The sequence below is a fragment of the Amblyomma americanum genome, chromosome 2 (assembly GCF_052857255.1).
Source record: "Amblyomma americanum isolate KBUSLIRL-KWMA chromosome 2, ASM5285725v1, whole genome shotgun sequence".
NCBI lineage: Eukaryota > Metazoa > Arthropoda > Arachnida > Ixodida > Ixodidae > Amblyomma > Amblyomma americanum.
Genome location: NC_135498.1, coordinates 24219318 through 24233458, shown reverse-complemented (window position 1 = coordinate 24233458; position 14141 = coordinate 24219318). Strand labels below are relative to the sequence as shown.

At 47.3% G+C, this 14141-nt stretch overlaps 1 protein-coding gene across 1 annotated transcript in view; it reads right to left on the bottom strand.

Annotated features, from left to right (window-relative positions):
* Positions 1-1912: 1912 nt before the first annotated feature.
* Positions 1913-14141, bottom strand: part of spt4 (Transcription elongation factor subunit spt4) — a 44883-nt gene continuing 32654 nt past the window's right edge. The window contains exon 4 of the mRNA XM_077653487.1: positions 1913-2126. Coding sequence (XP_077509613.1) covers positions 2008-2126 — 119 coding nt within the window. The 3' untranslated portion in view covers positions 1913-2007. The remainder of the gene's footprint in view (positions 2127-14141) is intronic.

The window sequence follows — 14141 nt, the reverse complement described above, 5'->3', positions numbered from 1 at the left end:
CTTTCACTCCCTGCAAAATTCAAATTGTGGGGTTTAACGACCCGAAGCTACTCAGGCTATGAGAGACGCCGTAGTGGGATACTCCGGATTAACTTAGACCATCCGAGGTTCTTTAACGTGCGCCGCCATCAGCACACGGACGCCTTTTGCGTTTGGCCTTCATCGAAAAGCAAACAGTTGGACCCGGGTCCTCCGGCTTAGTAGACGAGTCCTCTCAGGTTTTACACAAAGTATTTTACTGTTCTGCTGATTGCGTTCAGTGTATGAAGTTCCAACATTCAGGAGGTGTTACGCGAAGTGGAACGTGAGGATTGGTTCGTGAATGCTTTTCTCTTCCTGCTCAAAATATTTGTAGCGCGCGATACATATTAGCCAATTCTTTTCTTTCATGATGTTTGCCTACCTTTCAAAGCTTTGCTGTCGCTTTCCATTAATTTTTCTAGTTAAAAACTTTCCTTGTGCATTAAAATTTCATATTTGCAATTTATATCGTTCAGAAGCACATTGCTGTTGTTTGCTGATGTGCTTGTACTTCCTAGCATTTTCCAATGAATATATTTTGTGAAAGAAAAAGCCTGTACCATCTCCCGAGGCAAACGGTAACAGCAGGAACAGCTGCTAGAAACGAGCAGAAAGCATTTTTTGTAGCTGGAAAGCATTGAAATTTTCATGTGCTTCATTCAGTAAAACAAACCTTTTTGTGTGCTTTAGGACCAAAACACTCTTTTCGCGTTAGAATCTTCACGTTACAATTCTTTAGCATAATTTTCAGCAAAGTTCGTATTATACAAACAATATTTCACATTACTGCTTAATATTTGTATCTAAAATGCATAATATCCAATAGTACACTCACTTAGCTTCGTTTCGATTTGCTGCACGTTAATGCAATTCATCATTTTCAATGAAAAACAGTAAAATGAACCTACAAAAAACGCGAATTTCTGCCACGGCAAGGAAACGGAGCGAACGAACTTTCCCGACATACCGTCTAGTAAAGCGCCGCTTTCTCCGTTTCGTTTCGAAATTAGAAGCAGCGGGCTAGTAACCACACGCATCAGGATTGTCTCATGGGAAGTGTTTTTTGGCCAACTAATCAAGAAGTACAAGATTTACTACAATGCTGCGCACACGCACTACCACTGAGCGTAATTTCTGGACCCTTTCGTGGCATCTTTACCTTTTTTGAGGAAACAAAATACGAACCAAGTAAATTCAAACTAAGCAAGACGAAAAAAGGCCTGACCAGCCTGCTGTACCATAAGAGTTTTTTGTTTTGTTTTTCGCCACGCATGCATGACTGCTTCAGTGCTCCTCAGCGAAACTTGGTGCAGGATTCAGGTGGTCGCCGAAAAGCCTTTCAACAAATGTTCCCTTATAAAAATGGTGTATAGCCCGTCTGTAGACTTTTAATAGACTCTATAACCTTCCTATATATATATATATATATATATATATATATATATATATATATATATATATATCTTTTGGTCTATTCATAGTGTATAGACAGTCTATAGACAAAAGTCTACTGAAAGTGTATGGCCATAAATCTATAGCTTGTATAAAGACTTTCTACAGGATTTGTATTGCCTATAGACTGTTCTCTAGGGTTTGTCTATAGAGTGTCTATAGGCTTTATAGACAGAAGTCTATGGAAATCCCATACACTGTCTAAAGAAGTTTTTGTAAGGATTGACATTCGAAGCCCAGAACGTGGTTTTCTTTCTTTTTTCCGTATGCGATCAGACTTCTAGAATTGCATGGAGAGGTGTCGTTTGACTAGAAGAGAATTCATGTAGAACAAGCAGTGCAACGTCCCGCTCACTTCACCCATCTGTTGTCCTCCAACTCTCCGCTCGAGCCTGCGATGGAGTAGCAGCGGAGTACACGGAAACAAAGAGAGAGGGACACGGAAGACGAAAACTGATATGCACACTTTATTTACAGTAACCCGAGGGAGGGAGATGGGTGGAGAGGCATGGAGAGAGGGCGCCAGCTGTCGCCTCAGACGGTGCTGGTGTCCCGAGACTTGTAGGTGATTCCCCTGCTCTTGAGTTCGCGCACCGTGGCCAGCGGCAGCCGGCCAGACACCGAGATGGCGTAGATTCCCTTGGCCTTGCGACCTGCGAGAGGGGAAAAGGGGTCGTGAAGGCAGCCTTACAGGTTTCTACAGTGTGTAGGAGACACATATACGCAAACACACAAAGATGCTCTTTTCTGAATGTATAGCTTGAATCTGTATTACAGTAAATGATGTCCCCTTACAAAAATTGCCTACAGACAGTCTATACACTTTTTATAAACTCACTTGCCTTCCTACAGATTTTTCTTTTTGTCTATTCATCAACTATAGACTGTCTATTGACAAAAGTCTAATGAAGGCATACGGCCATAAATCTGTAGGTTGTCTATAGACTGACTATACGATTTGTATTACCTATAGACTGTTCTCTGCGATTTGTCTATACAGTCTACAGATTTCATAGACAGAAGTCTATGCACAGTCTATAGATTGTCTAAAGAAATTTTTGTAACGGTGAAAGGCTACGGTAAAACGAAATCACAGAAACACGTGTAATAAGACGCGACCGAAGGAAGGCAGCTACGAAGAATTAGTCCGGTTTAAGATCCAACTGAAGTGCCTACAGCAGTATTTACACAACAGCGCACCCATCACCTTTCAAGCTCATTTCGTTCGATCACTGCGGCAAAACGTAATGCCGGGCGGAACTTGCATCCACGGTTATATAAATATGTACGCAAGTACAAGGCCAGCAGTAAAAGGAAAGTAATGAATTCAGCCGTGCCGAACACAGCGCGAGAATGTCGCACTAATTCAAAGGATCATGGCCGCATTCACAAGGCCTCGTCTGTTCTAAGGCTAATGAGCTAGTGGGCGTCCGGTAACGCAGTGATTATACCGTCGCTCGCCGGTTTTGCCGTCAAATGCGTCGAGGAGGACTTCAGCAATTGCCTGAGCTCGCCACTTCCCCATTACAGGCGTGCGACCACAGTCAGTGGTTTGGGGCTGCCCTAGAGAGATAGAACAATAATAGGCGCCTCAGACTGCATCGCTTACACACAACAGGCTTGGCGCGATTACAGTCCGACCACTGGCGTACTATAGATAGCGAACTGCTGGGAATGGCGGTAGTATGCCCGCATTGTTAAGAATGGTATTTTTTACAAATTCGAAGTTCAACAGTCCTTCAAATTTGGTTATACCGGAAAAGAGACTGAACCAAAACGCTTTTGTAGCCACACCCTTTTCTTGTTTACTTTTTTTTCAGCTTCTGCATTTTTCATAATGATGGCAGCATTAATTTGTTTATTTTCAGCAACTGTCTCTCTGTATGTATTCTCGGACCAGCACAGCAAGTGAACCATTTAGTGCCAACCGACGCAAACATACTGCATCGTTCCAAAATTGACGCATGCGAGCAACCGGCGCGACTGATGCTTCAACCCGCGGCGTCGTGCCTAATGCATGTCTGTCGCCTGACTGCGCACAGATACACATCACAGACTCCAACAAAGATGTGGTGACTGCGCTCGTGCTTTATTTCGGCTCGACGATACACACATGCACACACGTGTGAACAAGCGCTTATTTCTGGAAACACTCTCTTCGACTACCCGCCGCGGTGGCTCAGTGGTTATGGCGCTCCACTGCTGATCCGGAGTTCCCGGTTTCGAACCCGACCGCGGCGGCTGCGTTTTTATGGAGGCAGAACGCTAAGACGCCCGTGTGCTGTGCGATGTCAGTGCACGTTAAAGATCCCCAGGTGGTCGAAATTATTCCGGAGCCCTCCACTACGGCACCTCTTTCTTCCTCTCTTCTTTCATTCCTTCCTTTATACCTTACCTTACGGCGCGGTTCAGGTGTCCAACGATATATGAGACAGATACTACGCCATTTCCTTTCCCCAAAAACCAATTATTAATATTACTCTTTTCGACCAGCAGGCGACCAGAGGAGCTGCTCATCGCGGAGGAAGTCCGCGCCACTGCCGCAAAGCTACATTTCGTCCTCACGCGCGCACTATACAGGTGCTCCCTTTCGTGCTGGTCGCACATGTACGTGAACGCGTGTTCAGAAGCAAGCATGTCGCCATCCTCTTCCTGCAGAGCGGCAAAAGCCACGCGGCAGGCAGCTTCCGCTTACGTAACTCGCCCCGAGTTACGCTCCCGTCCGTGAATCCCAATGTCGGATGTGCGCGACGAAGAGGGAGGGGGGGGGGGGGGGGGGGGGCGAACGCGCGGGACAAGAGCTTGAGACGTGATCGAGACGTCGTCCTCGCCGCTATGCGCACTTGCAACTTATATTTTGAGCGGCGCGAGCGAACAGCCAGGCACACATTTTCAGGGTCGTCCACCCCCCCCTCCACGGTGGCTACGCCGTTTCCAGCGAACACGATCGACTCCTCAAGGACGCCCCACCACCGCCCACCGGAGGGATCTCTACAGTGCCCCCCCCCCCCCCCCGACTGTGCGAACACCGCCAGTGCAAAGCGGCGCCACATAGCAACAACGCATGCGATGGGAGCCGAGGAGCGCCACGCTACACGGAGGGGAAGTACGCATGTTTTCACAAGGGCAGCGTTCGGATGGAACTTTCGGCCGACAATATAAACCACGGATGCTAGATGCGGTGCCACCTCGTAATGATCGTTACAGATAACTGCTTTTATGTCGCCGTGTGGAAGTTTTTAAAAAATAATCAAAGGTAGCCCCCCCCCCCCCCCATCTCCCCCAGTGTCCACCACAATCATCGAAGAAAATCGTATCCACCTTTGAAAAACACCAGAGCCGTGCGTAAGCCATACAGTCATTCAAAATGTAGAAATTGAACCGTTAGAAATGGGGTCTTGTAACTGCGCAACCAGAGTTTAGTCACTGTGTGTAAGTTTAACAGGGTCTCCCGTTCAAACGTCCAGTATCGCAATTCCACGTGACAGATTTGGACAACCTCGCTAGTTATAAACTGATGTCCGCAGAAGAAGATTACTGTCGAAATCCTTTCCAAAACAAATTCCCGCGAAGTGTCCCCAACTCCTGGCACATCTTCCAGTCCACCGCAACGAAAAAGCTCCCCTCCAGACGAGGCTGATCGCCTCCACATGCGGCAGTCGCTTTTCATTACCTCTTCAGGTTGCCGCCAGTTAAGGGGCGGAAGGCGACTTCCTTGTGACCCACTGGCCCGCTCTGCTGCTCACAGTGAAACTGACCTTGGCAGTCGCCGCTCCCACTCACAACACCTCGCTCGCGGAAGAAAGCCGTTCCCTGCGCGCTGACCACCGACAAAGGCAAAGAGCCAGGGGCTGGGGGGTGGGGGGGGGGGGGGGGGGGGGGGGAGGTCTCGGACACAGCACAAACGCGCATATAACAAGCAAGGAGGAGAATGGGAAGCGAGGCGAGGCGGCTTCTCAAGGCTCCAAAGAGGCTACACGGAAGGATCTACTTAGCAGGCGCAGCGAGAGGAAACCATCCTTAGAGGAAAAACGTCATAAACGGGAGGGGAGACATCCACAAGGTCTCCGCTGCGCGGACACCGCGGGATCGGGAAAAAAAAGGAGGGGATGGCGACTCGGCTAAGCCGATGCAGGCGAACCTGTCACCGCGCCAACGTAACCTTCGGGAAGTGTGAGGACATACATGCATGCTCGGAAACCGGAACCTTGGCGCAGGCGGAGGGACGAAGACGGCGCCGTCTGGCGGGCGGGCACAATGCAATCGTTTAGTGCGACTCTACGCGATTCCGCGGACGGTCACTTTCACGGCCACGTTGGGGACGAGCATCTGGATGCGATCTGCCACGCTGGGGATCTGTTGGCCTCCAATCTGGTCGCCAGCGAGATCACACACTCTAAACAAATGGAGTAAAGAGAGAGTAAAACTGTCCTCTAGCGCACACCCTTTTAAAAAGGGAGTAAAACTGACCTCTAGCGCACACCCCTTTATAAAAGCGTGTGCGTTAGGGGACGGCTTACTCCCTTTTTACTCCCATATAGGTGTATTTGTGTTTAGAGTGCAGTCAACAGATACTCGGAGCACCGTGCAGGTGCAGTTTATAGAGCCTACGAAAGGGTATCGGACTGTAGCGCCGAGCGCACTACGAGCTTTCCAAAAATGTTACTGCTAGGCCTCTCAAGCTGACGCGATAGTTCGCGCGGATGGAAGCGCTGGTTCGACGCTTTTCATGAGAACGTCAAAGAAAAAAAAAAAAAACCGCGCCACACCATCAACCGCACACGTCACTAAACACGGAACATTTTTCAGCAGATGTATGCGCCAAAAATGTTTAAGCTAACGAAACCCATCTAATTAGCTCACAGTCCGACAGTTCGGAGATCAGGTCACGTACAGAACGCATTCTGGGCATATGTGACGCTGCCATCGCCTTTTCCTACTTCGCTATCTGTCCCCTTCCCTCCTATAGTCACACTGCCTTCTTTCGAACCAGGGGACCACCAACGGACCCCAGTGGATCAATCGTTCCTTTTGACGAGGTCCTCTACTGGCCTCCAATAAAGTTGTTTTCCTGTGGCAAAAGGCCTGTGCTTCGCGAATAAGTAAGTGGTGGTCAGCATGCTGAAGTGCAACATCGATTAAGTGATCATGCAAGAACACTTTTCGCTCGAAATGTTCTTTCCTGGACGAGATCAAGTCATTGATTCGACACAACAGGAGGACACCATTAGCAAAAACAAAGAAACATTTACTGGCTCTACGTTCTAGAGAGAACTGCAACCTACGCTTGAGCCGTAAATACTATTTATGGCTCAGGCCAAGACTGCAGTGTGTTTCAGAACCACCAGTGGCACTCCTGCTTGGGCCAACGCTGGCCTGCAGTATTTTGTACTAAATAAAAAAATAAAAACGAGGGCGACTATCGTCGCTGGCGAGGACTATATGTATCAAAAAGTGACGTGGTGCCGGAAAGGGGGTTATCCTAAATTTTCAGCTTAGTGCAACATATTTCAACAGCGTCACTTTATGAAAGGGACAGGGCAAAAGCTCTTGACACTTCTCCGATTTAGCTTTAGTTTGGTGGCACAGAGCAGCAGACGCGCACGAAGCTCAGAAAGCGGGGACGGCGGCATTAATTGGCAGCAGTGCAGGCAACGCTGCGCTAGACAACGCGGGCAAAGATAAGAATAAAAAAAATTACGCGGCACGCAACAGCGCAGCTGCAAGCACGCCGCATTCGCACCTGTTTTTGTCGTCGCTGTCATGCCTAACGCTCAGTCGAGAAGCAACACGTCCGTAATCATTTTTTTTTTGTTATGATTAGTACTTCGAGAATGGCGGGCAGCAAAGTCACTGGAGGCGTATTGTCAGGCTCTCATGATTCCTCATATATAGTGCCCCTGGGGTTATTGTCGCGTGCATGCGCACTGACACCCCGCTCCTTTATAAAAATGATCTATAGACAGTCTATAGACTGCTTATAGACTATATTGCCTTTCTACATATAGATATTTCTTTTTGTCTATTCATAACTTATAACTGCCTATAGACAAAAGTCTTCTAAATGTGTATGGCCATAAACCTATAGACTGTCTATAGACTGTGTATATGATTTGTATTGCCTATAGACTGTTCTATAGGGTTTGTCTACAGAGAGTCTATATTAGTTATGGACTGAACAGTCTATACAGTGTAAAAGAAATTTTTGTTAGGGCTGTTCCCCTATCCCTCTAATCGATAGCGTCACCCTATTCTAAAGCTACCTACTGTTCCAAGTCGGCAGAGTTTCGCGAGCGTAAGCACATCGCGCCACTCTAAACGATATCTAAACGAACGGCGTGCTGACGGCACGAAACACACACACACACACACACACACACACACACGCACACACGCACACACACACACACACACACACACACACAGCAGGAAAAGGTAGCTCAGACATTCGAGTTCTAGCTCTATTTCGCTATGATCGCTCACAAAACGCCAGTAAAGAGGTGTCACATAACCCGCCGCGGTGGCTCAGTGGTTAGTGCGCTCGGCTACTGATTCGGAGTTCCCGGGTTCGAACCCGACCGCGGCGGCCGCGTTTCGATGAAGGGGAGACGCTAAGGCGCCCGTGTTCTATGCGATGTCAGTGCACGTTAAAGATCCCCAGGTGGTCGAAATTATTCTGGAGCCCTCCACTACGGCACCTCTTTCTTCCTTTCTTCTTTCACTCCCTCCTTTATCCCTTCCCTTACGGCGCGGTTCAGCTGTCCACCGATACGTGAGACAGATACTGAGCCATTTCCTTCCCCCTTCCCCCAGAAAAAATAAAAAAATTCGAAAGGCGTCTCATGGGCCAAGACAGCCGTTTCATCCGGAAAGCGATAACGCGCACGCCTTGCCTCAGGTACACTGTTGGTCAAAAGTATTAAGGCCATAGGCTTTTCTCTTCAGCCGCGTGACAGAGCCACTACGGCAGTATCAAAAACCGAATGACCTTGAAATGCTAGAATAAGGTTTCTTCTTGCGGTAGAGAAGCTTCCTGCTTGACGTGTTTTGAAAGATCAGCTACACGGAGCATTCTAGGCACATTCATTTCGCTGCAGCTGAACGCTGTGGCCTTAAGACTTTTGACCAAGGCTGTACATTCTGTGACGGTGCACCGGGCATGCTTCGAGAGCGCCTAATAAAAAAGAAAAAAAGGGAAAAGAGCGATCCGCGTACTGTAGCACTTTAAATTTTAAAGAATCACCACATGAACCGCGTTTCGTGCATTCACGGAAGTATGAAGAGGCCTGAAGACGTTACCCGCATTCAACCAACCAATACTCCCTAAGCGGAACGCACAGTGTTTCGATTTGTTCTGAACAGTTTTCCTCCTAGCGGATTTTGTCCAAGAGACATCTTCAACTTCAGCGCAGGCACAAGAATTCGTCCTTGTGTCCAAACTAACCGGTCCTTTCATATTGGAGCTATCTGCACATCCACATCCATCCGACGGACATCAGACGCAGCTGCAATCGAAAGACATGCGATCGTAGGCGTCGTCTTCAACTTCACCCTAACGACCGCACCCAACAAGTGGACGGCGCCGCGAGCCACACTTCGCAATTATCGAATGAAGCGGTCAACGGCGGTCCAATCATAAGTGTCGGCTCCGCCCGAAGTCGTCGGTGTACAAGTCGGTGTAGCTCCCCAGCAAGCGGAGCTGCGTTGCGCGCTCGTCGGAAGTGAGCGCAGACACCAGACGTTTTCAGCATGCCGAAGACGTCCTTGGTCGCCTTGAAAGGAGCATGCGTCGGACGACCCGCGGCTGTGACGGGAACGGCAAAGGACTCTTATAAAAATGGTCTATAGACTTCTGATTGACTGTATTGCCTTCGTATAGATATATCTTTTCGTCTATTCACAGTCTATAGACTGTCTATTGACAAATCTCTACTAAAAGTGTATGGCCATAAATCTGTAGATTGTCTATAGACTGTCTATGGACCTCCTTCACCCCGCGACGTCACGAAAATGCGGTGGCGCTGATGTTAGCAGCGACTTTCGCATGGTAGGCAAAACAGGTTCCGCTTGCCCGTGCCTACCGCAGCTGCCGCAGTTACCGGCGGCTGCTTCAAGCCTGTGCACTGCAGAAGCAGCATGTATTGACCAGCTGCGTCACTGCTGGATCCGCGTAGTAGCATAAAAAATATTAAATTAGCCTCGATAGGTTTCTCGCGCATAAATGCCGCATTCGGAAACTGGCTAACAGGCACTGGGCCACGGTAGTAAAGCGCGAAGTCTGGGAGTCGATAGGCACTGCCACTCAATGCACTTAATAGCATGCAAGTTACTGCGTTCATTCACCTGAACTTCAGTATAGTAGGCTGATAACTGCTCAAGGAAAAAAAAATACATATGCAGCTGCACACGTACTAATAACCTTGAGCCAGAGTGCACGGGGCGTCGACAGGTTCACTCGCCCCCAAGGAATGCGTTCTTTTGTTAATAGCACACCATGTTTTAATCGCGCGTTTTATGACATTTAATATTTACTTGAAACTGTTTCTTGATATGACGACGTAATTATTTCATTCGAGTAGAAAGAAGTCTGGTAAGTTGTGTCAATCTTGCGCAGTCGCGTTCGTGTGCTTAGAATAGCGTACCTTAAGTGTGCTAAACGCCATATGCTTTTTCATTGCATCATGCATGTGTCATGTTTCATGAGGTAATACATGGTCGCGAAGCTTGTTTGGAAAGAAGCAGCCGCAGGCGTGCTACTAACAGACACGTGGCGAGATTGAGAGGGGACGCGGCATGAAAAGTGTTTTCGTTATTCATGCATGCGATATGTAACTAAACTTGGTGCAAATATGAAATTCCTACGCTAGTTTCAGTCATTCCTTTTATTTATAGCTATACCTGGCGCAGTTCTGGGTAATTATAATTAACACCGTCGTCAAGTCCCCCCAAGCTAGGTCTCAAATAATTGAGTAGATAGTGCGCAGTTTTTTTTTTATGCCAGCATGTGCATAAAGCCCTGTTCTGTATGATGACGCGATTAGTTGTTTTTCTATATGATCAGTACTTATGCATGGATAGTTACATGAAAACGTTTCTTACAAAAAGTAACTAACACAATACTGCACGTGTAGGGAAAAAATCGAGAGATTTATTACGCTCCTCAACGTCTCAGGAATAGTTTGCGACAAATGGAATCATTTGATTTTCATGCGAATTACGAAGGTGAGTGATCCAGTCGCAGAAAATGTGAGAGATCAGAAAACGAACCTTAAAGTTTATTCCCTCGTTTATGGCATCTTCGCTTTCGCTTTGGTCAAAGAAATGCGGCACTGAAATAAAAAAAATTACCTCACAATTTTTGACGACCACACTTCTAAAAAGCGTAATTTATAAATTTGTACTCAATATTTTGCTATAATTTTTCGTCACGAAACTAGACTTCAGGGCTAGGAAAGGAAATAATTCTAGAAATCAAAAATTTTCACCAAATCGACCAGCTTAACGAGAGGACAAGTCGGCCTGGCTGGTGCGTGGTCATGCGGCTAAAAACAGCGCTAAGCGAGACAGGAGATCGGGGACACGACTCTGTCCCCACTTTTCGCGCAGCGCGACACGTACGTGTGTCAGCAGACGATGAGCGCATGTCTGCTCCGGCGAAACAACGCCAGCACTTCCCCTCACTACTGTCCCGAAGTAAAATCATTCCGGCTAGTGCAGAGTGTCAAAACTTGTTTTATTCAATACCTAGCGCGTAAATAAACGGCAGGAACGCTTTCTACATGTTTACTACTAATCATATATACAATACACAGTGGCAAACTATTTCTCTTTATAGGCCGCACGTGGACAACGCGAGCTCGTGTACTTTGACAAATTACTAAGTTGGAAGCGTCGACCATTGCTGTGATTCGCAGAAACTGGAAACGCGCCTACAAGCCTTGAAAACCCGCGCACAACACCTATCCGCGACGCCACTCCCCGACCTTTTGCCTACCACGAGCTCGCTAGCGACTGCAGCGCCACCTCGTTTGTTTACAAACATGCAGGAGGTCCATAGGATTTGTATTGCCTACAGACTGTTCTTTAGGGTTTGTCTATGGACCTCCTTCACCCCGCGACGTCACGAAGATGCGGTGGCGCTGATGTTAGCAGCGACTTTCGCATGGTAGGCAAAACAGGTTCCGCTTGCCGGTGCCTACCGCAGCTGCCGCAGTTACCGGCGGCTGCTTCAAGCCTGTGCACTGCAGAAGCAGCATGTATTGACCAGCTGCGTCACTGCTGGATCCGCGCAGTAGCATAAAAAATATTAAATTAGCCTCGATAGGTTTCTCGCGCATAAATGCCGCATTCGGAAACTGGCTAACAGGCATTGGGCCACGGTAGTAAAGCGCGAAGTCTGGGAGTCGATAGGCACTGCCACTCAATGCACTTAATAGCATGCAAGTTACTGCGTTCATTCACCTGAACTTCAGGGTAGTAGGCTGATAATTGCTCAAGTAAAAAAAAGACATATGTAGCTGCACACGTACTTATCACCTTGAGCCGGAGTGCACGGGGCGCCGACAGGTTCACTCGCCCCCAAGGAATGCGTTTTTTTGTTAATAGCACACCATGTTTAAATGGCGCGTTTTGTGACATTTAATATTTACTTGAAACTGTTTCTTCTTATGACGACGTAATTATTTCATTCGAGCAGAAACAAGTCTGGTACGTTGTGTCAATCTTGCGCGGTCGCGTTGGTGTGCTTAGAATAGCGTACCTTAAGTGTGCTAAACGCCATATGCTTTTTCATTGCATCATGCATGTGTCATGTTTCATGAGGTAATACATGATCGCGAAGCTTGTTTGGAAAGAAGTAGCCGTAGGCGTGCTACTAACAGACACGTGGCGAGATTGAGAGGGGACGCGGCATGAAAAGTGTTTTCGTTATTCATGCATGCGATATGTAACTAAACTTGGTGCAAATATGAAATTCCTACGCTAGTTTCAGTCATTCCTTTTGTTTATAGCTATACCTGGTGGAGTTCTGGGTAATTATAATTAACACCGTCGTCAAGTCCCCCAAGCTAGGTCTCAAATAATTGAGTAGATAGTGCGCAGTTTTTTTATGCCAGCATGTGCATAAAGCCCTGTTCTGTATGATGACGCGATTAGTTCTTTTTCTATATGATCAGTACTTATGCATGCATAGTTACATGAAAACGTTTCTTACAAAACATAACTAACACAATACTGCACGTGTGGGGAAAAAATCGAGAGATTTATTACGCTCTTCAACGTCTCAGGAATAGTTTGCGACAAATGGAATCATTTGATTTTCATGCGAATTACGAAGGTGAGTGATCCAGTCGCAGAAAATGCGAGAGGTCAGAAAACGAACCTTAAAGTTTATTCCCTCGTTTATGCATCTTCGCTTTCGCTTTGGTCAAAGAAATGCGGCACTGAAATCAAAGAAATTACCTCACAATTTTTTACGACCACACTTCTAAAAAGTGTAATTTATAAATTTGTACTCAACATTTTGCTATAATTTTTCGTCACGAAACTAGACTTCAGGGCTAGGAAAGAGAATAATTCTAGAAATCAAAAATTTTCATCAAATCGACCAGCTTAACAAGAGGACAAGTCGGCCTGGCTGGTGCGTGGTCATGCGGCTAATAACAGCGCTAAGCGAGACAGGAGATCGGGGACACGACACTGTCCCCACTTTTCGCGCAGCGCGACACGTACGTATGTCAGCAGACGGTGAGCGCATGTCTGCTCCGACGAAACAACGCCAGCACTTCCCCTCACTATTGTCCCGAAGTAAAATCATTCCGGCTAGTGCAGAGTGTCAAAACTTGTTTTATTCAATGACTAGCGCATAAATAAACGGCAGGAACGCTTTCTACATGTTTACTACTAACCATATATACAATACCGCGTGGCAAACTATTTCTCTTTATAGGCCGCACGTGGCCAACGCGAGCTCGTGTACTTCGACAAATTACTAAGTTGGAAGCATCGACCATTGCTATGATTCGCAGAAACTGGAAACGCGCCTACAAGCCTTGAAAACCCGCGCACAACACCTAACCGCGACGCCACTCCCCGACCTTTTGCCTACCACGAGCTCGCTAGCGACTGCAGCGCCACCTCGTTTGTTTACAAACATGCAGGAGGTCCATAGAGAGTCTACAGACTTTATAGGCAGAAGAATATGGACAGTCTATAGGCTGTCTAAATAAATTTTTGTAAGGGCGGGAGAGCTTCCGGGAATTCGGGAGTCACATATGCGACCGGCCTTCCAAGTGAGCGGAGTGGGAGATGTGACCGCGTCGAGGGTGTTGCCTCGTGCTGTGAACTTATAGGTCTCGAGTGGTGCACGTTCCTTTCGAGGGTTATTCAATTGCGACGTTTGTAATCTAACGGCAGGAGATGGCGATAAGAGGATGAAGTAATAAGCTACAGGGTAAAACCCTTCTCAGCGGTCATATCGAAACTTCCAGGTGCCGAGCACGAACGGACAGAAAAGGAAGACCGTCGTTCCCTCAGATTTGAGAGGAGCGGGACAGAGGGCGATAATAATAATAATAATTGGTTTTTGGGGAAAGGAAATGGCGCAGTATCTGTCTCTCATATCGTTGGACACCTGAACCGTGCCGTAAGGGAAGGGAAAGGAGGCAGTG